The sequence below is a fragment of the Haemorhous mexicanus genome, chromosome 23, assembly GCF_027477595.1.
Source record: "Haemorhous mexicanus isolate bHaeMex1 chromosome 23, bHaeMex1.pri, whole genome shotgun sequence".
NCBI classification, from domain to species: Eukaryota; Metazoa; Chordata; class Aves; order Passeriformes; family Fringillidae; genus Haemorhous; species Haemorhous mexicanus.
Genome location: NC_082363.1, coordinates 2,142,606 through 2,163,488, shown reverse-complemented (window position 1 = coordinate 2,163,488; position 20,883 = coordinate 2,142,606). Strand labels below are relative to the sequence as shown.

The following is a 20,883-nucleotide window of genomic DNA, read 5'->3' as shown; positions in this document are numbered from 1 at the left end:
TAATTACGCGGGGGATAATTAAAGCTCCGGCGGGGGGGATGATCTGGGGTCGCAGGGCCATCCCCGCATCCCGGGGGTGTTAAAGCCGCTTCACCCCTTGGCAACCCCGGCTCGCTCCACCCCGGAGCTTTTCCTGCCGGAGCCAACTCCGGGGTTAATGAGCTTAAGGAGCGCGGGGCTCAAGGCCAGGGCCCTCCGGGAGCGCCGAGCGGCTCCGTCCCGGGTAAGGACCGCCCCACGCCCTCGGGGCACGGCTGGCGCCGGGGGCTGGCATTGGTTCTGTTTCCCTTCCTTTTCCTCGTTCTGCTCCCGCGCCGAGCCTCGGGGTGGGTTTGTCGGCAGAGACCGGGAATGCCGAGGCATTGCTGGGGGAGGATGGGGCCGAGCCGCTCTCAGGACCTCCAGGAAGAGGAGGGTCCCCGCTCCCGCCGTCACACGGGGAGGGGACGCGGATTTCGGGCTAATCCCGACCCCGCATCCGCTTCCCGCGGGCGGGCACCGAGCCCGGACCGCCCCAAATCCCGGGAAAAGGGGCCGGGGGACGAGGAGGCCGCGGCAAGGGGGTGCCCGGGGCTCGGGGGATGCTCCCGGGGCTGAGGTGGGGGCACCCGGTCCCCCCCGGCGCGGGGAACGTGGGATGGAGACCGGGAATGGGAATGGGATCGGGGTCGGGAATGGGATCGAGAATGGGAATGAGATCGGGAATGGGAATGGGATCGGGGTCAGGAATGGAATCGGGAATGGCGCTGGAGCAGCGGATTTGGGAGGGCAAAGGGGGTTTGTGATGGCAAAATCGCGGATCGGGGCGGCTCCGTGATCCCAGCGGAGAATCGGGGCGGGTCTGTGGCCGCGAATGGAAAAGTGCCGCGGTTTGGGATCTTAAATGAGAATTTACGGTGGTTTGGGGATCGCAAATGTGATTTTGCGGCGGTTTGGGGATCAGAAATGCGAATTTACAGCGGTTTGGGGATCACAGCTGTGAATCTGCAGCAGGGTTTGGGATCACACACACAAATATTTAGTGATTTTGTGGTTGCAACTGTAAATCTGCAGCAGTTTTGTTGTTGTAACTGGAAATCCGCAGCAGTTTTGGGATCACAAATGCAAGTTTGTGCCAGTTTTATGATTGCAACTGTAAATCTGCAGCGGTTTTGGGACCACAAACATGAATTTGCAGAGGTTTTGGCATTAGAAATCCAAATTTTGTGTCAGATTTGTGATTGCAGTTACAAATCTGCAGCATTTTTGTGATTGTAATTGGAAATCTGCAGCAGTTCTGGAATTAAACATTAATTTACAGCAGTTTTGGGATCACAAACGTGAATTTGCAGCAGTTTTGGAAAACACAAACAAATTTACAGCAGTTTTGGGATCATAGACATGAATTTACACAGTGTTTGGGATCAACTATGAATTTGCAATAGTTTGGGGATTGTGACTGGAAGTCTGCAGCAGGTTTGGGATCACAGTCATGAATTTACAGCACTTTTAGGATCAGTTGGGAACAGTTGGGATCAGTGGCAGTTTTATGACTGCAGCTGTAAATCTGCAGGGGTTTTGTGATCACAAACACAGATTTGCAGCACTTTGGGGATCATAGCTGCAAATCTGCAGCAGCTTTGCTCTTGCAGGTATAAATCTGCCATGATTTTGCGATCCCAAACACACATTTACAGAGGTTTTATGTTGCAGCTGCAAAATGAAGTGGGTTTGGATCACAGCCGTTGATCTGCAGCACTTTGTGATCCTAAACTCCAGATTTTGGCCATTTTGTGGTGGCAGCTGCAAATCTCTGGCAGTTTTGTGATTGTGAATGTGGATCTGAACATCCTTGCAGTCACAACTGCAAACTTCCCATGGGCTTCTGACCACAACTGTGCATTTCCAGCAGCTCTTCCCTCACAAACAGCATTCCTTGGAATGTCTGAGTGTGGGAGGTGGCATTTCCAGCTGGGCCAGGGGGCAGAACGCTCCCCATGGGCTGGAGGAGACTCACATTGCAGGGTGGTGGGATTTTGGTGGAAATCCCCCTGTTTGTGCCTGCTTATTAAAATCAAAGCAAATATCAGGGAAGGATCCCAAGGCAGGTTGTTGTCCTATCCCTGAGGATCCTTTATCCAAATGCTGTACCCAGGGAGGGCTCAGCCCCTTCCCAAGGGGAGCAGGGCAGCTCGTGGTGGCAAAGGATGCCCTGGCTGTGTCCTGGGCTGGATCCCATCCCGGATCCCAGATCCCATCCTGCCTCTCTCCATCCCATCCCGCAGGGGCCATGGCCTCGCTGCTGTCCCTGCAGGAGGAGAACAGGATCCTGCAGCAGGAGCTGTCCCGCGTCGAGGACCTGCTGGCCCAGAGCCGGGCCGAGCGCGATGAGCTGGCCATCAAGTACAACGCCCTCAGCGAGCGGGTGAGCCCCCCAAATCCCCCTTTTTAACCCCAAAATCCACAGCTGGCCATCAAGTACAACGCCCTCAGTGAGCGGGTGAGCCCCCCAAATCCCCCTTTTTAACCCCAAAATCCACAGCTGGCCATCACGTACAACACCCTCAGCCAGCCCCCCCAAATTCCCCTTTTTAACCCCAAAATCCACAGCTGGCCATCAGTACAACACCCTCAGCCAGCCCCCCCAAATCCCCCTTTTCAGCCCCAAATTCCAGGCGGTGCCAGCTCCAGCCCCGGCGTTCCCTGTGTGGGGCAGGGGAGCTGTGGTGTCCCCGTGGTGGGAATTGTCCAGACCAGTCCTGGCTTGCCAGGGCTTGTCCATCCCTGTTTTATTTGTCCTGCTGGATTTTGGGAAAGAACTCCCCCCTCCCTGTGGGAATCCTTCAGTTTTCCAGGTCTTTGCCTTGGCAACCGGGAATTCCAAAGGGCTTTGGCCCTCCCAGTGCTAAGTGTGCCCCAAACTGGTAGGATACTGGATGAATCCCTCAATTTGTGCCTCAGTATTCAAAATAAAAGCAAATATCAGGAAAATATCCCCAGGCAAGTTTCCACTCCTGTACCCAAGGATCCTTTATCCATCACCCACCCTGTGCAAACTGGGAAGGGGCTTTGCTGAACCCACAGACTGGAGGTTGAGTTATCCTTAAAAGCGCCCAGAAATTTCCCATTTATCCCCTCCCTGTGCATGGAGAAATGGGAGAATGTGGGAACTGGGGCCTTTGGCAGGCTGGGATTTGCCATGGAACCCCTGGAAGCGAGACTGGGGGAGGCTCAGGGGTGTGGGGGTGCCAGCCTGGGCTCCCCTGATCCCAGCTGGAGCAGAGCCTGCGGCTGGAGCCGGAGGAAGCAGCTGAGAGCCGGAGCCTGGCACAGCACAACATCGAGCTCCGGAGGCTGCTGGAGGAGGAGCAGGCTGCCTACAAGAGGAAGCTCCAGGCCTACCAGGAGGGCCAGCAGCGCCAGGCCCAGCTGGTGCAGAAGCTCCAAGCCAAGGTAAATCCTTCCCTGGGGGGGCACTGGGATAATTTGGGGACACCCCGCCCATCGGTGTCACCCCCGTTCCTCCCGCAGGTGTTGCAGTACAAGAAGAAATGTGGGGAAGTGGAGCAGCAGCTGCTGGAGAAGGCGACGGAGCTGGAGCAGGAGAGGCTGACGGTGAGGGAGGCTTTGGGGGTCCCCTGCCCCAGATCCCAAATTGGGGTGATGGCCAGCGGGGGGATGTTCCCACAGATCCAGCTGGATGCCAGCGGCTCCCAGCCCGAGGAGGAGAGCAGCAACGAGCTGGAGAACGCCCTGATCCGGCTGGAGGAGGAGCAGCAGAGGTGGGCAGGATCCTGGGGGAGGTGGGGATTCCCGGGGCATGCTGAACCCGGTGATCCCCTGGGATCCCAGAAGCAGAAGAGGTGGGTGGGAATATGAGGATTCCCGGGGGATGCTGACCCCAGTGATCCCCAATCCCAGGAGCAGCAGAGGTGGGCAGGACCCGGGGGGGAATGTGAGGATTCCCGGGGGATGCTGACCCCAGTGATCCCCAATCCCAGGAGCAGCAGCCTGGTGCAGGTGAACTCGATGCTGCGGGAGCAGCTGGAACAGGCCAATGTGGCCAACGCGGCGCTGAGCGAGGACATCCGGAAGCTCACGGCAGACTGGGCGCGGGCCCGGGACGAGCTGGAGCAGCGGGAGGCGGAGTGGAGGCGGGAGGAGGAGGTGGGGGACACCCGGGCGGGGACACGGGACACCAGGGAGCAGCAGCGGGGAGAGGGGTGTGAGACAGGGGGATGAGGGGATGTGGGATCATGGAGAGGGGTGTGGGGTCGTGGGGGATGCTGCAAAGAGCAGAGCTTGGGGAGGATGGGGGATCGGCTTGGTGAGAAGAGGATGCGAGGCAGAGGGCTACGGGATGTGGGGTCGCTGAGGTGGGCTGCAGGGCCGGGGGGATGTTCCGTGGGGAAGGGAACTGGAGATGAGGCAGGTGGATGTGTCAGGGACAATGCAGGGGATGTGGGGCCGTGGGGGATGTTCCATGGGGAAGGATTTGGGGATGTGACACGGATGGGGAAGGGAGATGAGGCAGGGGGATGCATGGATGTGTCAGGGACAATTACACAGGACTCTGGCAGGGATGTGGGGCCGTGAGGGATGTTGCATGGAGAAGAATTTGGGAGTTTGGGGGATGTGATGGGAAGGGGATGTGAGGCAAGGACATGTCCAACCCCCCACCCCTCTCCGCGCCTACAAGAATTGGGGTGGGGCTGTAGAGGACTGTGGGGGTGATGGGTGTGGCCAGGAGGGATACCTGGGAATTTGGGGACCGTGGTGGGTCCCTGATCCTGCTCCATCCCATCCCAGTCCTTCAACACCTACTTCAGCAACGAGCACAGCCGGCTCCTGACCCTCTGGCGGCAGCTGGTGGCCTTCAGGCGCCACTTCGGGGAGATGAAGGCCACCACCGAGAGGTCAGCGGGGCCCGGGGCAGGATCCCTCCCGCCGGGGATCCCTGGGGATCCCACCCTGCGCCTCCTGCCCGCACAGGGACCTGTCGGAGCTGGGCCACGAGGTGTCGCGGACGGGCCGCGCCGCCCACGCCGCCTGCCTGCACCTGGCCGCCAACCTGCGGCTGGCCGAGAGCCAGGCAGGCGCGGCCCGCGAGCGGCAGGAGCTGCGGCTGGAGCAGCTGCAGGAGCAGCTGGCGGCGCGGGCACGGGACGCGGAGCTGGAGAAAACCACCCTGGCAGCCAGGTACGGGGGGCTAGGGGCACCGGCTGGGCGAGGGGAGGAATGGAAGTGCAGGGGATGTGGCACAGGGTGGGGAGGGAGTGAGTCAGAGGGATGGGATGCAGGAGCACCAGGGGGTGCAGGAGCACCAGGAGGGGGTATGGGGGCACCAGGGGGTGCAGGAGGACCAGGATGGGGAGGATGCACCCCCATGGGGCCATAGGGGATGTTTTGTGGGGAAGGTTTTCAGGCTGAGGCAGGGATGCTGGATGTTGGATGTCAGATGTTGGATGTCAGATGTTGGATGTAGGATGTTGGATGTTGGACGCTGGATGCTGGATGTTGGATGCTGGATGTTGTATGTCAGATGTTGGGTGCTGGATGATGGATGTTGGATGCTGGATGTCAGATGTTGAATGCTGGATGTTGCATACTGGCTGTGTCCCGGCCAGGCTGGCAGAGCTGACGGCGGCCCTGGAACGGCGCCGGAGCGAGGACGAGGAGAAGGAGCGGGCGGTGGAAGCGCTGACCCTGCAGCTGCGGGAGCTGGTGCGTGCAGGGTGTGGGGGTTTGGGGATGCAGGTCCATCATTCCTGGCCTGATCCCATCCCGGGGCTGCAGGAGGCCGCGCGTGCCCGGGAGCCGACGCCGGAGCAGGTGCAGGCTCTGCGCTCCGAGCTGGAGCTGCTGCGCCGGACGCTGCACGAGATCACCCAGGTGCTGGGACACCCACAGCCAGGAGGGGCCTCTGCCTGACTCAGTGTCCCCTGCTTTCCTCAGTGTCCCCTCCCTGCCTCAGTGTCCCCTGCTTTCCTCAGTGTCCCCTCCCTGCCTCAGTGTCCCCTGCTTTCCTCAGTGTCCTCTCCCTGCCTCAGTGTCCCCTTCCTTGATTCATTTTTTGTATTTCCTTTTTCAGTTTCCCCTCTCCCTGATTCAGTTTTACCCTCCCTGCCTCAGTTTCCCTTTCCCCCTTAATTGACTTGATTTCCCATTTCCACCTCAGCTTCCCCTTCCCTGGACTCCATCTCCCCTTCTTCACCTTGGTTGCCCCCTTCACTGACTTAATTCCCTTCCCTGCCTCACTTTCCCCTGGATTTTCCCGGGAACAGGCAGTGCTGGCCGATGACCCCGAGCTCCCCGCGCCCGCCGTGTCCCTCCCATGTCCCCCCGTGTCCCCTCCGTGTCCCGCCGTGTCCCCTCTCCGCAGCCTCTCTGCCAGCGCCGCCACCGCTGCCGTCCACGCGGCCCTGAGCCGGCGCCAGCTCCAGCTGCAGGTGAGCTGGGAGGAGGAGGAGGATGGGGATGGGATGGGGATGGGGATGGGGTGGGTTTGGGATGGGGATGGGACGGATGGGGACAAGGATGGGATCTGATCGAGGCTGGCCCCCAGGAGGCCCGGAGCCAGGTGGAGGCGGGCCGGGAGGCGGCCGGGAGCCTGCGGCGGGAGCTGGGAATGCTGGAGCAGCGGCTGGAGCAGCTGGGAGCCGAGGCCGGGAGCTGCCGGCGGGCACAGGAGGAGGCCCAGCGGGAGGGGCTTCAGCTGCGGGCCCAGGCCGAGGGGCTGCGCAGGTACCGCCCCTCTGTCTGTCCTGTGTGTCTGGCTGTCTGTCCCTGTTTGTCCGTGTGTCTGTCCCTGAATGTCCATCTGTCCCTGTGCATCCGTGTGTCCCTGTGTCCATGTGCCCATGCCTGTGCTCGTGTGCCTATGCCTGTGCCCGTGTGTCCGTGTTCCTATGTCTGTGGGCTCATGCCCATGTCCATGTGTCCGTGTGTCCATGTGTCTGTGGGCCCATGCCTGTGTCCGTGTGCCTGTGTCTGTGTGTCCGTGTGTCCATGTGTCCATATGTCTGTGTGTCCATGTATCCATATGTCCGTGTGTCCATGTGTCCATATGTCCGTGTGTCCGTGTGCCTACGTGTCCATATGTCTGTGTGTCCATGTGTCCATATGTCTGTGTGTCCGTGTGCCTATGTGTCCATATGTCTGTGTGTCCATGTGTCCATATGTCCGTGTGTCCATGTGTCCATATGTCCGTGTGTCCGTAGGGAGCTGTGCCGCGCGGAGGCGGCGCTGGCGGAGGAGCAGCAGCGGGTGGGGGCCCTGCAGCAGGAGCGGGAGCAGCTGCGGCGCCGCAGCGAGGGCCTGCAGGACTCCCGGGACCAGGCTGCCCTCGACGCCCAGGCTGCCCACGAGCAGCTGGAGCACAGGTGGGCACAGGAGGGTTCAGGTGGGGACTCAGGTGTGTGCGGGGCCAGGGTGGGTACAGGAGGTTCAAGAAGGTTCAGATGAGCACAGGTGGCCTTGGGAGCACAGGAGGGCATGGGGGGCACAGGTGGACATGAGCAGGTGCAGGTGGGAACCCAGGTGGATGTGGGGTCTGGGTAGAGGGTATACAAGAGGGTTCAGATGAGCACAGGTGGGTGTAGGTGGGCACAGGTGGGTGTAGGTGGGTGCACGTGGGCTCAGGTGCATACAGGTGCACATAGGTAGGTGCTGGAGGGCACAGCACCCCCAGGACCTACCTATGGTGGATGCAGGTGGGCACAGGTGGGCATGGGTGGGTGTGCAGGGGGGTACAGGAGGGTTCAGGTGGGTTTAGGAGGGTTCGGGGGAGTGCAGGTGGGTGCATAGGGGACACAGACAGGCACAGGTGGGCACAGGTGGGTGCACAGGGGACACAGGTGGGTGTGCAGGGGGGTACAGGAGGGTTCAGGAGGGTTCGGGGGAGTGCAGGTGGGTGCACAGGGGACACAGACATGCACAGATGGGCACAGATGGGTGCACAGGGGACACAGGTGGGCATGGGCAGGCTGTGCTGTCCCCGCACAGCCAGCAGCAGGTGCAGGAGCTGGAGGCGCAGCGGGCGCGGGCGCAGCGGGAGCTGCTGGAGGCGCGGGAGGAGCTGAGCCGGGCGCTGCTGGAGGCGGAGCTGGCCAGGGGCGAGCAGGAGGCGCTGGCAGAGGCCCTGGGCAAGGTGGGCACCGGGACCCGCCCCACAGCAGGGCTGGGCACGGATACAGGTGCATCCCCATGGGTACAGATGAAATCCCTGTGGATGTATCCCCGGGAGTGCTAGCCCTGCCCTGGGTGCAGCCCCGTGGCCTGGTTCCACAGGTGTCCCCACATACTCCAGGTGTCCCCAAGTGCTCCCCATACCCCCAGGTGCTCCCCAAGCCCCAGATGCCCCCTGTGCCCCTCATGCCCCAGGTACTCCCCAAGCCCCAGGTGCCTTCCGTGCCCCCTGTGCCCCAGGTACTCCCTGAGCCCCAGGTGCCCCCCCTGCTCCAGGTACTCCCCCTGCTCCAGGTACTCCCCCTGTCCCAGGTACTCCCCCTGCCCCGCCGTGGCCACGGTGCCAGCCGGTGCCCGCTCGCAGGCGCAGGGCAGCTGCGGGGAGCTGGCGGAGGCCCGGCGGGCAGCAGAGGCGGAGGAGTCGCGGCTGCGGGACGCGCTGGCCAAGACCAGCGAGCTGGCGGCCGGGCTGGCCCGGGACAAGGCGGAGCTGGGCCGGCGGCTGGAGCGGCTGGAGCAGGAGCGGGAGCGGGGCCGGCTGCGCAGCCGGGAGCTGTGCCGGGAGCTGGCGCTGCTGCGGACACGGCTGGAGAGCGGCCCCTGCCCCGGCAGCGAGCGACGGGGCCTGGAGCAGCCCCGGGGCGACCCCCGGGACGACGGGCGGGGGCTGCGGGAGGAGCTGCGGGAGCTGCGCGGGCTCCACGAACGGCTGCGCCAGAGCCTGGGTCAGGTGGGCACAGTGGGGGCAACTGGGAGGGTGCTGGGGCAACTGGGAGAGGTGGGGAGGGTGCCAAGGGTAACTGGGAGGGGGCATGCGATAACTGGTGGTCCCTGAGCTGTCACCGGTGTGCCGCAGGCGGTGCAGGAGCAGAGCGCGGCGGGCGAGGCACTGGCGCGGGCGCGGGCGGAGCAGGAGCGGCTCCGGGCGGAGCAGGAGCGGCTCGGGCGGACCCAGGCGGCGCTGGCCCAGGACGGGGCCGGACTGGCCGTGCAGCTCGCGGCTGCCCAGCGCCAGGAGCGGCACCGCGACCGCGAGGCCGCCGGGCTCAGGTGGGGGCCGGGCTCAAGGAGCGCCGGGCTCAGGTGGGGGCCGGGCTCAGAGAGCGCCGGGCTCAGGTGGGGGCCGGGCTCAAGGAGGGCCAGGCTCGGGGGGTGCGGGGGCAGGTCTAGCCCCGTGCCCAGTCCTGTGCCCGGTGTCCCGCAGGTCAGAGAAGGAGGGGCTGGAGAGCACCGTGTTCCAGCTGCAGCAGGAGCTGGCCCAGCTCCAGGCCCGCAATCAGCAGCTGGAGGCCCAAGGCCGGACTCTGGCCCAGGCCAAGGAGGCGCTGGAGGGTGAGGGGTCCCGGCCACCTGTGTGTCCCATTGGCCTGGCCATGGCCAGCTCTCACCTATCCATCCCCATCTTCACCCTCATCATCCCCATCCACCCCCATCTTCATCTTCAACCCATCCATCCCCATTTTCACCATCCATACCCATCCATAGTATCTGTTATATACATCTTCATCCTCGTCCATCTCCATCTTCACCGTCCATCTCCATCCATCCTCCCCATCCTCATCCCTGTCCATCCTCATCCTCAGCTCCATCCCCCTTTCCCCATTGACAGGGGGTGTCTCCATGACTTGGGGGTGTCCCCATTGATGGGGGCGGCTGTCCCCATGATGGGGTGTCCTCATGACAAGGTGTCTCCATGACTTGGGGGTGTCCCCATTGATGGGGGCGGCTGTCCCCGTGATGGGGTGTCCTCATGACAAGGTGTCCCCATTGACTGGGGTTGTCCCCAGTGATTGGTGGGTCCCCATTAGCTCTGGGGTGTCCCATGACTGGGGGTGTCCTCATGACTGGAGGTGTCCCATGGTGCGGTGTCTCCATGACTGGGGGTGACCCCATCACTGGGTTGTCCCCATGACTGAGAGGTGTCCATGTGACTGAGGCTGTCCTCATCTCTGAGGGGTGTCCCTGTGACCGAGGCTGTCCCCATGACTTGGGGTGTCCCCATGACTGCGCTGTCCCCATCACTGAGGGGTGTCCCCGTGACTGAGGCTGTCCCCATCACTGAGGGGTGTCCCCGTGACCGAGGCTGTTCCCATGACTGCGCTGTCCCCGTGTCCCCCAGCGGAGCTGGGCGTGGCGCGGCGGGAGCGGGCGCAGGAGCTGCGGGAGCGGCGCCAGGCGGTGGCGGTGGCCGAGGCGGCCGCGGTGACAGCGGCGCTGCAGAGCGCCCGCGACGCCCACCGGGAGCAGCTCGAGCAGCTCCAGCGCGAGAAGGTGCGCACGGGGCGGGGGTGCACGAGGGTTTGGGCTGCGGGAGGAACTTGGGGCACGGCGCTGGGATTTTGGGGTGCTCTGGTGGAGGTTTTTAGGGTGTGATGGGGATTTTTTGGGTACGATGGGGATTTTGGGGGTTTTAAGGGTGATTGTTGGGGAATGATGTTGGTTATTGAGGTGAAATGTTGGGTTTTGGGGTGCAGAGCTGATTTTTGATATGTGTGCTGATTGATGAGGGCACAGTGGTGATTTTTGGGGGGCGACCTTGATTTCTGACATTCCTACTGATTGTTGGGGCATGATACTCCAGGTGCAGGATCGTTTGGGTTTGCTGGTGATTTTTGGGGTCCGCTGGTGATTTTTGGGGCCCACTGGTGATTTTGGGGCTGGCAGGAGGAGCTGGAGGCCGAGCGGGGCCGGCTGGTGCAGGAGCACGAGGAGCTGGTGGCCGATCTGGCGGCAGCGCGGCAGCAGCGCCAGAGCGAGAAGCAGCAGGTGGTGGCCCTGATGTCCCCCTGTCCCTGTGCCAGCCCTTTGTCCCCCAGCCCTGTGCCAGCCCAATGTCTGCCTGTCCCTGTGCCACCCCCGATGCCCCCAGGCTCTGGCGCTGCAGGAGGAGGAGCGGGTGGCCCTGGCGGGGACACTGGCAGGGCTCCAGCAGAGCCTGGATGAGGCCACGGCTGAGCTGGAGCAGCGGCGGCGAGAGGTCACGGGCCACCAGGAGAAGGAGCAGGTGGGTTTGGGGGGCTCCCAGAACTCCCCCAGGGTGGCACAGAGCTGCCACTTCCAGCCCCTGTGCCCAGGTGTCTCCCTTCTTTGCAAACTCCATTGCCAAACTGTTCCCTGCTCCTGCAGCCACTCATGCCTGGGTGTCCCCTTGTCGCCCCCCAATTCCTGGGCATCCCCCACTGCAGTCCCTCCTGTCTAAATATCCCCTGTGCCCGCCCATTGCAGCCCCCCCATTCCTGTGTACCCCCCATTCCACCCCCCAGCTTGAGCCTCACCCCCAGCATTGCAGCCCCCCAACTTCACCCCCCCATCTCCTGCAGGAATGGGGCTCAGCTGTGGTGCCTGAGCCCCCTCACCCGATCCCTTCACCACCGCTACTGCCGTCCTCTCTCTGGGACCCCATCCCCACTGTCCCCCCCTTTCCAGGACCCATTCCATTGCCCTCCCTCTTTCCAGGACCCCATCCCCACTGCACCCCTTCTCTCCGGGACCCAATCCTCATTGTCCCCCCTTCTTTTTGGGACCCATCCCCATTGCCCACCCCCCCTCCCCGGGATCCATCCCCACTGTCCCCCTCTCTCTGGGACCCCATCCCCACTGTCCTCCTGTCTCAGGGGCCCCAACCCCACTGACCCTTCTCTCTCTGCAACCCATCCCCGTTACCCTCCCGTGTCCGGGACCCCGTCCCCATTGTCCCCCCTCTCCGGGACCCCGCCGCCCCTCGGACCCCCGTGGGAGGGAGTGGGGTCTCAGGGGGCCGTGCCCCCGCAGGCCTTGGCCACGGAGCTGCGCTCGCTGCGGGCGCGGGCGGAGGAGGCGGCGCTGAGCCACGAGCGGGAGGCGAGGACGCTCCGGGACCAAGCGGCAGCGGCGGCCAAGCAGCGGGACAGCGCCCTGCGGGAGGTGAGGCGCCCCCCAAAACCCCTTCCCGCCCCCCTGAAATCCCCAAATCCCTGGAGTTCCCCCTCCGGGCAGGCGGAGGAGGCGCGGGCGCAGCTGCGGGCGGGGGCCGAGGCGCGGGCGGCAGCGCGGCAGGAGCTGCTGGAGGCGCAGCGAGAGGCCCGGGACAGCCGCGAGGGCCGCGACACCGAGCGGCGGCGGGCGCAGGAGGCGCGGCGGGCGCTGGGCGATGCGGCCCGGGAGAAGGAGGCGCTGCAGCGCTCCAACGAGGAGCTGCGAGCGGCCCTGCGGCGCGCCGAGGGAGAGCGCATCAGGTCGGGAACGCGGGACGGCCTCACCGGGGGGTGCCGGGCGCGGCTGCAGCGCCTTGGAGGGGCTGCTCGGGGCTGGGGGGATGCTCAGGGTAAGGGAATGTCCAAGCTGGAAGATGGAGGAGTTCGGAGTGATGGGTGGGACAAGGGGCTGCTCGAATTGGGAGATGCAGGAGTTGGGAGATGCTCGGGATGAGGGAAAGCAGGAGTTGGGAGTTACAGGGGTGATCCCCACCCTGGAGGGCGATGCCTGGGGTGGGGGCGGTGTTGGGACGCTCCGGGAATGCTCAGGTTGGGATGGGGCGGTGCTTCAAGTCAGGAGGACGCTCAGGACAAGATAATGGAAATTTGGGGCTGGGGGGGCACCCGGGATGGGCACAGCTGGGGCACGGCTGGGGCCGGGGGCATGCTGCCCCCCCGGGCGCTGCCAGCCCCGGCTGCCCGCAGCCTGAAGCGCTCCGGGGAGGACAAGGAGCAGCGGCTGGCGCTGCTGGAGGCGGCGCGGGCGGCGGCCGAGCGGGAGGTGTCGGAGCTGCGGGCGGCGCTGCGGGGGCTGGAGCGTGCCCGCCTGGAGAGCCGCCGGGAGCTGCAGGAGCTGCGCCGCCAGGTCAGGGACAGCCGGCTCGGGCACAGGGGGTGGCACGGAGCCTCCCCGGCCCTCGGGGTGTCCCCGAACCGCTGGTCCCCTCACGGGCAGGTGAAGGATCTGGACAGCGAGAACAGCCGGCGGGGCCGGGAGCTGGGGGAGCTGCAGGCGCGGGTGGCCCTGGAGGAGCAGCGGGAGCAGCGCAGCCGCCGCGAGGCCTCCGGCCTCAGGCAGAAGGTGGCCGAGAGCGAGGCCGGCACCGAGGCTGCCAGGAAGGAGGTGAGGCTGTCCCCAAAGGTCCCCAAGACCCTGCTGGGGGTGTCCCAAATCCCAAAGTGTGCCTGTGCCCCTATAGCTGGCTATCATGTGGGTCTGGAGGTGTCCCTGTGCCCCTGTCCCCAATCATCGCCATCACTGTGGAATCCTGTGTCCCTGGGTTTTCCCATTGCTCCATCCCCTGCATCCCGGGAGTTCCCATTGCCCCACTGCTCCATCCCCTGCATCCCTGGGGTTCCCTGTGACCCCACTGCTCTATCCCCTGCCACTCTGGGGTTCCCCATCACCCCATTTCTCCATCGCCCATCCCCATTACCCACCCACCCTTCCCCTCTCCCCTGTCCCCCCCGCAGCTGCAGCAGCTGCAGCAGCGCCTGGCGGCGGCGGAGCAGGAGTTCCGGCGGCGGGAGCAGGAGCTGTCCCGCAGCCTGGAGGAGGCGCGGGGCAATGAGAAGAAGCTGCTGGCGGACGCGCGGAACCTGCAGCTCAAGGTGGAGGCGGCGCGGGCCGAGGTGGCCGAGCTGGGGCTGCGGCTGAGCGCGGCGCAGGGCCGGGCCCAGGGGCTGGAGGCGGAGCTGGCCCGAGGCGAGGAGCAGCGCAGGGCCACCGAGTCCCGCCTGGGCGGCCTCCAGGCCACCCTGCGACGCACCGTGGCCGTGGCCAGGGCCAAGGGTGAGCGGCCCCGGGGACTGAGGGGCTCCTGAGGGGGCTGAGGGGAAGGGAAGTGTCACCCCTTGATCCAGCCCTGGGCATCTCCAACACACCGGTGCTCTGGCTCCTGCATCCTGGGGGTCTCCCAAACCCCCTAATTCCATCCCTGCATCCCTGGATCCTCCCAAACCCCGTTATTCCATCCCTGGATCCTCCCAAACCCCGTTATTCCATCCCTGCACCCCTGGATCCTCCCAAACCCTGTTATTCCACCCCCTGCACCCCGGGGTCCCCTTCACTCCATCCCCTACATCCCCACATTTTTCCATCCCCTGCCTCCCTGGTGTCCTCCACTGCTCCATCCCCTCCCCCCAGGCCGGTGTCCCCCTGCCACCCCTCTTGTCCCCCCAGGCGGGGGCCCGGAGGGCCCGGGCAGCCCCGGCTCGCTCCCGGATCCCGAGGCCGATCCCGAGGCGCTGCGGGCGGCGCTGCGGGAATTCCTGCAGGAGCTGCAGGACGCACAGCGGGAGCGGGTGCGTGGCCCTGTCCCTCCCGCCCCCGTTATCCCCAAAGGGCCCTTCCCGGCCCGTTCCCAGCCCCTGTTCCCGGCAGGAGGAGCTCCGGGGGCAGCTGGGCAGCCTGGGCCGGCGCCTGGCGGAGGCGGAGGCGGAGCGGGACAGCGCCGGGGCCCGCGCGCAGCGGCTCCAGAAACTGCTGGACGAGAGCGAGCAAGGTGCTGGGGATTTTTGGGAACTGCGGGATTCGGGGTGGTCTGGTGGCTGCTGGAGCTGCCACAGCGAGCAGGAGCTCGGTGGGAAACTGACTCACAGGGAGGGGGGTGGTGCTGCCCAGAGCGGAGGATGCTCCCCGGGATTTCCTCCAAAATCCTGGTGGGAAACCTCATAAATCCCTGTAAACCCCAGTAAAACCCTTCTCTGCCTCCTTTAAACACCAGTACAAAGTGGTAAAAAATTCCATATATCCTTCTAACCCCAATAAAATGGGTAAAACCCCTCTGCATCCCCCACACATCCCAGTGAAACTGGTAAAACCCTCAGGGATGCCCATAAATCCCACTGGAACTGCTAAACTCCCCTAAGGATCCCATGTAAATACCAGTTAAACTGGTAAGCTCCATAAAACCCAGTAAAACTGGCAAAACCCCCTGTGCAAATTCCATAAATCCCAATAAAGTGGGGCACAACCTGTCTGCACCCCACGTAAATCCCAGTAAAACTGGTAAATCCCCCGTGTACTTCCTGTAAACCCCAATAAAACAGCTAAGAAACCCCTGTGCAAACTGCAGAAATCCCAATAAAATTAAATTAAAGACCCAAAACATTAAAAAATAGTATTAAAAAAATAACCCATTAAAAAACTCTCCATAAACTGCAGTAAAAGTGGTGAACTCCCTGTGCAGTCTCCATAAATGCCAATAAAGGGGTAAAACCCCTGTGCATCTCTCTTAAACCCCAGTGAACCCAGTAACCCCTCCCAGTCTGTCCCCCATAAATTCCAATAAAACCCCAATAAAATCCCAGTAAAACTGGTTACACCTCCCTGCGTTCCATCACCACCCCCAGAAAACTGGGAAATGCCCTGAGCAAATGCCAGAAATCCCAATAAAGTGGGTAAAGCTCCCCTGAATCTCCCAGAAACCCCAGTAAAATTGGGGACCTCCCATGCCTCCCCTGTAATTCCCAGTAAAACTGGGAATCCCCCATGCAAATTCTGTAAATCCCAATAAAATGGGTGAAACCCCTCAGCATCCCCATAAACCCCAGCAGAACTGGACAACTTCCCAGTGAATCCCCTGGACACCCAGGAAAACTGGTCAAATCCCTGTGCATCCCCTTTAAACCCCAGTAAACACCCCTAAACCCCAGTAAAACCCCACTGCACCCCCTAAGCCCCAGTAAAGACCCATCAATCCCAGTACCCCCCTGCATCCCCCATTAACCCAAATAAACAGCTCTGCACCCCCAAAACCCCAGTAACCCCCCATAAATCCCAGTAACCCCCAGCATACCCCGTAAGTCCCTCTGCAATTCCCATAAACCCCCCCTGCATCCCCCATAAATCCCAATAAGGCCCAGTAACCCCCCCAGCATCCCCCATAAACTCAGATAAACCCCTCTGCGATTCCCAGAAACCAAATAAACCCCCACAAACCCTGGTAAAACCCCACTGCAGCCCCACAAATCCCATTAAAACCCCACTGCAGCCACACAAACCCCATTGAAACCCCCCTGCATCTCCCAATAAGCCCCAGTAACCACCCCAACATCCCCCATAAACTCCTCTGCAATTCCCATAAACCCAATAAACCCCAGTAAAACCCCTTTGCAACACCATAACCCCTGGTAAAACCCCACTGCACCCCCACAAACCCCAGTAAAACCCCCTTCCATCTGCACAAACCCCATTAAAATCCCCTTGCACCCCCACAAACCCCAGTCAAACCCCACTGCACCCCCACAAACCCCAGTAAAACCCCACTGCATGCCCACAAACCCCAGTAAATCCCCACAAACCCCAGTAAAACCCCAGTAAATCCTCTCTGCACTCCCACAAACCCCAATAAAACCCCACTGCACCCCCACAAACTCCAATAAAACCCCACTGCACTCCCACAAACCCCAATAAAACCCCACTGCACCCCCACAAACCCCAGTAAAACCCCACTGCACCCTCACAAACCCCAGTAAAACCCCAATAAAACCCCACTGCACCCTCACAAACCCCAGTAAATCCCTTCTGCACCCCCACAACCCCCGCAGGGCGGCGGGAGCTGAGCGGGGCCCGCGCCTCGCTGCTGTTGCAGGACGAGAGCCTGCGGCGCTCGCAGCGGGAATGCCGCGGGCTGCGGGAGCGCCTGAGCGCCCTGGAGAGCGGGATGCGCGCCGCCGAGAGGGAGCGGCGGGCGGGACAGGTGGGAACGGGGCCGGGAACGGGGGAGCGGGCCCGGGGAACGGGGGGTCAGGGGGGAATGGCGGGGTCGGGTGGGAATGGGGCCGGGGGGAACGGGGTCAGGGGGGAACGAGGGGTCGGGTGGGAATGGGGGAGTCCAGCTGGAAACTGGGGTGTAGTGCAGGCAGGAATGCCGGGCAGTCCAGGTGGGAATGGGGGGCAGCACAGGTGGGATTGTGAGATAATCCAGGTGGGAATACCAAGCAGTCCAGTCGGGAATGCTGGGCTGTCCAGGCAGGAATGCTGAGCAGTCCAGGTGGGATAATTCAGGTGGGAATGCCGGGCAGCCCCGTGGGGGGTGTCAGGCAGCCCGGGTGGGCACGGCGGCGTGCCCGGCACATCCCGGCTGCACGCCCGCATTCCCGCGGCTCCAGGAGAAGCTGGGCGAGCTGGAGGAGGCCCGGCAGAGGCTGGAGGTGTGCGAGAGCCGGAGCGCCCGGCTGGAGCTGCAGCGGCGAGCGCTGGAGGCGGAGCTGGGCCGGGCCCGGCGGGCGCTGGCCGAGCGGGACGCGGAGGCGCGGGAGGCGCGGGAGCGAGCGGAGCAGCTCCGCACGCAGGTACCGGCACCGCTCCCGCCGGCTTCCAGGGGCTGAACTGCCTTTCCATGGATCCAGTCCCACAGTTCCCCCCTGAGCTCCCTCCCAGCGCCTCCTGAAGCACTTCCCAGTCCCACAGCTCCCACTGAACCCACTCCAGTTCGCACAGTCCCACAGCTCCCACTGAACCCACTCCAGTTCCCAGTCCCTCCAGTTTCCCCTGAGCCCCGTCCCAGCCCCACAGTTCTCACTGAACCCACTCCCAGTTCCCCCGAGTTCCCCCTAGATCCCATCCCAGTTGTTCCCGGTTCCCCCAAAATCCTCCAGTCCCCCAGTTCTCCCCAAATCCCTTCCCAATTCCTCTGCTCCTGAACACCTACCCGGTTCCCCCCAGTTCCCCCTGAGCCCCTCCCAGTCCCCCCAGTCCCCCCAGTGCCCCCAGTTCCCCACTCTCCGTTCCCGTTCCGGGCACAGCTGGCTCAGGCCGAGTCCCGCTCGGGGCCGTTCCCGGTGCCGCCGGGGAGCGGCTCCAAGGGGGAGGCTCCGGACGGGTCCCTGCTCCACGAGCGGCTCCTGCAGCTCCAGAACGCGCTGGCCGCCGGCGAGACGGACCGGAGGCTGCTCCAGGTGGGACCGGAATCCCTCCCAGTGCCCTCAGCTCCTCCCGAGCCCCTTCCCACTCCCCTCATTCTCTATGAACCCCCTCCCAGGCCTCCCAGTTCTCCCTAAGCCCCCTCCCACTTCCCCCAGTTCCCTCTGAACCCCTCCCAGTGCTCCCATTTGCCCTGAACCACTCCCGGTCCTCTCAGTTCCCGCTGGAACTCCTCCCTCTTCACCCTGAGCCCCCTCCCAGCTCCCCCAGTTCCCCTGAATCCTGTCCCAGTTCTCCCTGGACCCATTCCCAGTCCCCCTCAGCCCCCTGCCAGTCCCTGGTGTCCCGGGGTGTCACGGGGCTGTCCCGCTGTCCCCCCGGTGTCCCAGGAGGGGCTGGAGGAGGCGCGGCGGGCGCTGGCGGAGGCACGGCGGGAGAAGGGAATGCTGCGGGAGCAGCTGCGGGAGCAGCTGCGGGAGCAGCGGGAGCTGGGAATGCTCCGGGATCTGGGAATGCTGCGGGAGCCCGGAATGCTCCGGGAGCCGGGAATGCCGCCGGAACAGGGAATGCCGCCGGAACAGGGAATGCCGCTGGAGCCCTCCCAGGACCGGCAGCAAGAGGTGAGCGGGGCTGCACCCCAAATTCCCTGACCTTTGACCCCAGACTGTGGATCCCCCATAGAGCCCCGCACCCTTATGGGCTAATTAATTATCTAATTATCATCTCGTACCTGTATAATCAGATCTAATTATCTGATACTGTATTAGATAACTGATCTATTGCCGTATATATATAGATAGATATATATTACTCTAATATATATTTGGGTTTATCTGTATTTTTCTATCTGTTACACATACTTTAATAAATATTTATCTGTGTGTCCGGGCAGGAGCGGGATCCTCCCGGCCGGGCTGGATCCGCGCAGCTCCCGGCGGGGCCGGATCTCCCGGCGGGGCCGGATCCCCCCGCGGGCTCGGCCGAGCGGGAGCTGGAGGAGGCTCGGAAACGCATCCAGGTGCTGCGGGTGGGTCCCTGCGCCGGGGCCGAGCCCGATCCACGGGATGGGCTGGGGCTGATCCCGATCCATGGGATGGGGCTGGGGCTGCTCCATCGGGAGCTCACCCTGATGGGAACGAGCCTGGTGCTGGTGCTGGGATGGGGCCGGGCTCATCCCAATGGGAATGGTCCCGGTACTGGGAGGGGCCGGGCTCGTTCCAGGGGCAGGGAGGTCTCTGCACTGGGCGCACCAGGGAGGTGTTGGTGTCGGTGTCGGTGTTGGTGTCGGTGTTGGTGTTGGTGTCGGTGTCGGTGTTGGTCTTGGTGTTGGTGTCGGTGTTGGTGTCGGTGTTGGTGTTGGTGTCGGTGTTGGTGTTGGTGTCGGTGTCGGTGTTGGTGTCGGTGTCGGTGTTGGTGTCGGTGTTGGTGTCGGTGTTGGTGTCGGTGTTGGTGTCGGTGTCGGTGTTGGTGTTGGTGTCGGTGTTGGTGTCGGTGTTGGTGTCGGTGTTGGTGTCGGTGTTGGTGTCGGTGTCGGTGTTGGTGTTGGTGTCGGTGTTGGTGTTGGTGTCGGTGTTGGTGTCGGTGTTGGTGTCGGTGTTGGTGTCGGTGTCGGTGTTGGTGTTGGTGTCGGTGTTGGTGTTGGTGTCGGTGTTGGTGTCGGTGTTGGCGCTGGTGTTGGTGTCGGTGTTGGTGTCGGTGTCGGTGTTGGTGTCGGTGTTGGTGTTGGTGTCGGTGTTGGTGTCGGTGTTGGCGCTGGTGTTGGTGTCGGTGTTGGTGTCGGTGTCGGTGTTGGTGTCGGTGTTGGTGTTGGTGTCGGTGTCGGTGTTGGTGTCGGTGTCGGTGTTGGCGCTGGCTCCGGGCCGTTCGGGGGTGCCCGTGCAGACCGTGCCCATTCCGGGGTGCCGGGCACCCCTCCCCGCAGGCGCAGGTGTCGGCGCTGGAGCTCCGGGCCCGGCCGCTCCCCGAGGCGCCCGCGGAGCTGCAGCGGGAGCTGGAGCGGCTCCGGCTCGGCCGCGGCGGCCTGGAGGAGCAGGTGAGGGGACATGGCCCGGGGACATGGCCCGGGGACACGGGGACAGCCCGGGGGAACACAGCCCGCAGGGACACGGAGGCACGGCCCGGCCCCACAGCCTCTCCTCCCTCCCTCCCTCCTGCAGATTGCGCTGCTCAAGGAGCAGGAGCTGCAGCGACATTCCACCGGAACTTAGGGAATTCCGGGGCATCCGCAGGGACCGGCACAGCTCCGGGATGGGAGGATCCAGCCCCATCACCGATCCCAAAACCCACAGCAGCTCCGCTCAGGGGTGAGGGGGATCCAGCCCCATCCCTGTGCTCCAATCCCACAGCGATTTTTGTCTCCTCATTCCCTTTTCTCCAGGAAAAAGCTGCACTTTTTCCACCAACCAACAAAATTTGTCTATTTTTGATACAATCTGGGACCTCATGGATGGTTTACCTATTTTCCTGTTGCAGTTTTTAATGGAAAAATGGGGAATATCCCTTTGTTTTAGCCCCAGAAGACCCAACTGATTTATTCCCCTCCAGTCTTCCAAGCCCTGCCCTCACCCCATCCTAATTTTCCCCCTTTTTCTAACAAAAAACTCCCTGGATTTGTGCTTTTGAAGGATTTTTTTTTTTTTTTAGGAACTAGCAGGGTTTTTATATGGAATTTTTGGGAATGGGGGTTTTTACTGGTGCTCCTGAGGGTGGGAAAGCCATGGGAAGGGAGGTGGTGGCTCTGACCCCCCCAGTCCCAGCCAGAATAAACATGGAAAATCCAAACTGGGAGTTCTGAGGGATTTTTTGGGGGGAAGTTGTCATTTTGGGAATGCCCAAATTTGGGCTGGGTTGAATAAGGTCCCTAAATAAGAATGAATAATAAGAATAATGACCAAT

At 62.9% G+C, this 20,883-nt stretch overlaps 1 protein-coding gene across 2 annotated transcripts; it reads left to right on the top strand.

Annotated features, from left to right (window-relative positions):
* Window positions 1-265: 265 nt before the first annotated feature.
* On the top strand, window positions 266-20,769 carry CROCC (ciliary rootlet coiled-coil, rootletin). Of its 2 annotated transcripts, none has more exons than XM_059866892.1 (34): window positions 266-326; window positions 2,265-2,404; window positions 3,253-3,432; window positions 3,511-3,594; window positions 3,697-3,761; window positions 3,981-4,146; window positions 4,789-4,895; window positions 4,972-5,178; window positions 5,607-5,703; window positions 5,776-5,871; window positions 6,264-6,428; window positions 6,545-6,723; window positions 7,200-7,361; window positions 7,984-8,128; window positions 8,531-8,896; window positions 9,023-9,216; window positions 9,371-9,498; window positions 10,286-10,437; window positions 10,831-10,932; window positions 11,036-11,170; window positions 11,938-12,069; window positions 12,142-12,380; window positions 12,825-12,984; window positions 13,075-13,242; window positions 13,593-13,911; window positions 14,302-14,423; window positions 14,503-14,623; window positions 16,671-16,822; window positions 17,235-17,417; window positions 17,871-18,023; window positions 18,378-18,608; window positions 18,881-19,015; window positions 19,910-20,020; window positions 20,145-20,769. In XM_059866892.1, exons 2-34 carry the CDS (start codon window positions 2,270-2,272, stop codon window positions 20,193-20,195), a joined length of 5,142 nt encoding a protein of 1,713 aa, XP_059722875.1. In that variant the 5' UTR covers window positions 266-326; window positions 2,265-2,269; the 3' UTR covers window positions 20,196-20,769. The 2 variants fall into 2 exon arrangements, with proteins under 2 accessions (XP_059722875.1, XP_059722874.1); XM_059866891.1 differs by having other exon boundaries at window positions 3,670-3,761.
* Window positions 20,770-20,883: the final 114 nt, after the last annotated feature.

Excerpts from the sequence above, each read along its gene's own strand:
- CROCC (XM_059866891.1), top strand. The coding sequence starts at position 2,270 with ATGGCCTCGCTGCTGTCCCTGCAGGAGGAGAACAGGATCCTGCAGCAG. Across the intron at positions 10,933-11,035 it reads GCCAGAGCGAGAAGCAGCAG|GCTCTGGCGCTGCAGGAGGA; the intron begins GTGGTGGCCCTG and ends CGATGCCCCCAG. Across the intron at positions 13,912-14,301 it reads GGCCGTGGCCAGGGCCAAGG|GCGGGGGCCCGGAGGGCCCG; the intron begins GTGAGCGGCCCC and ends TTGTCCCCCCAG.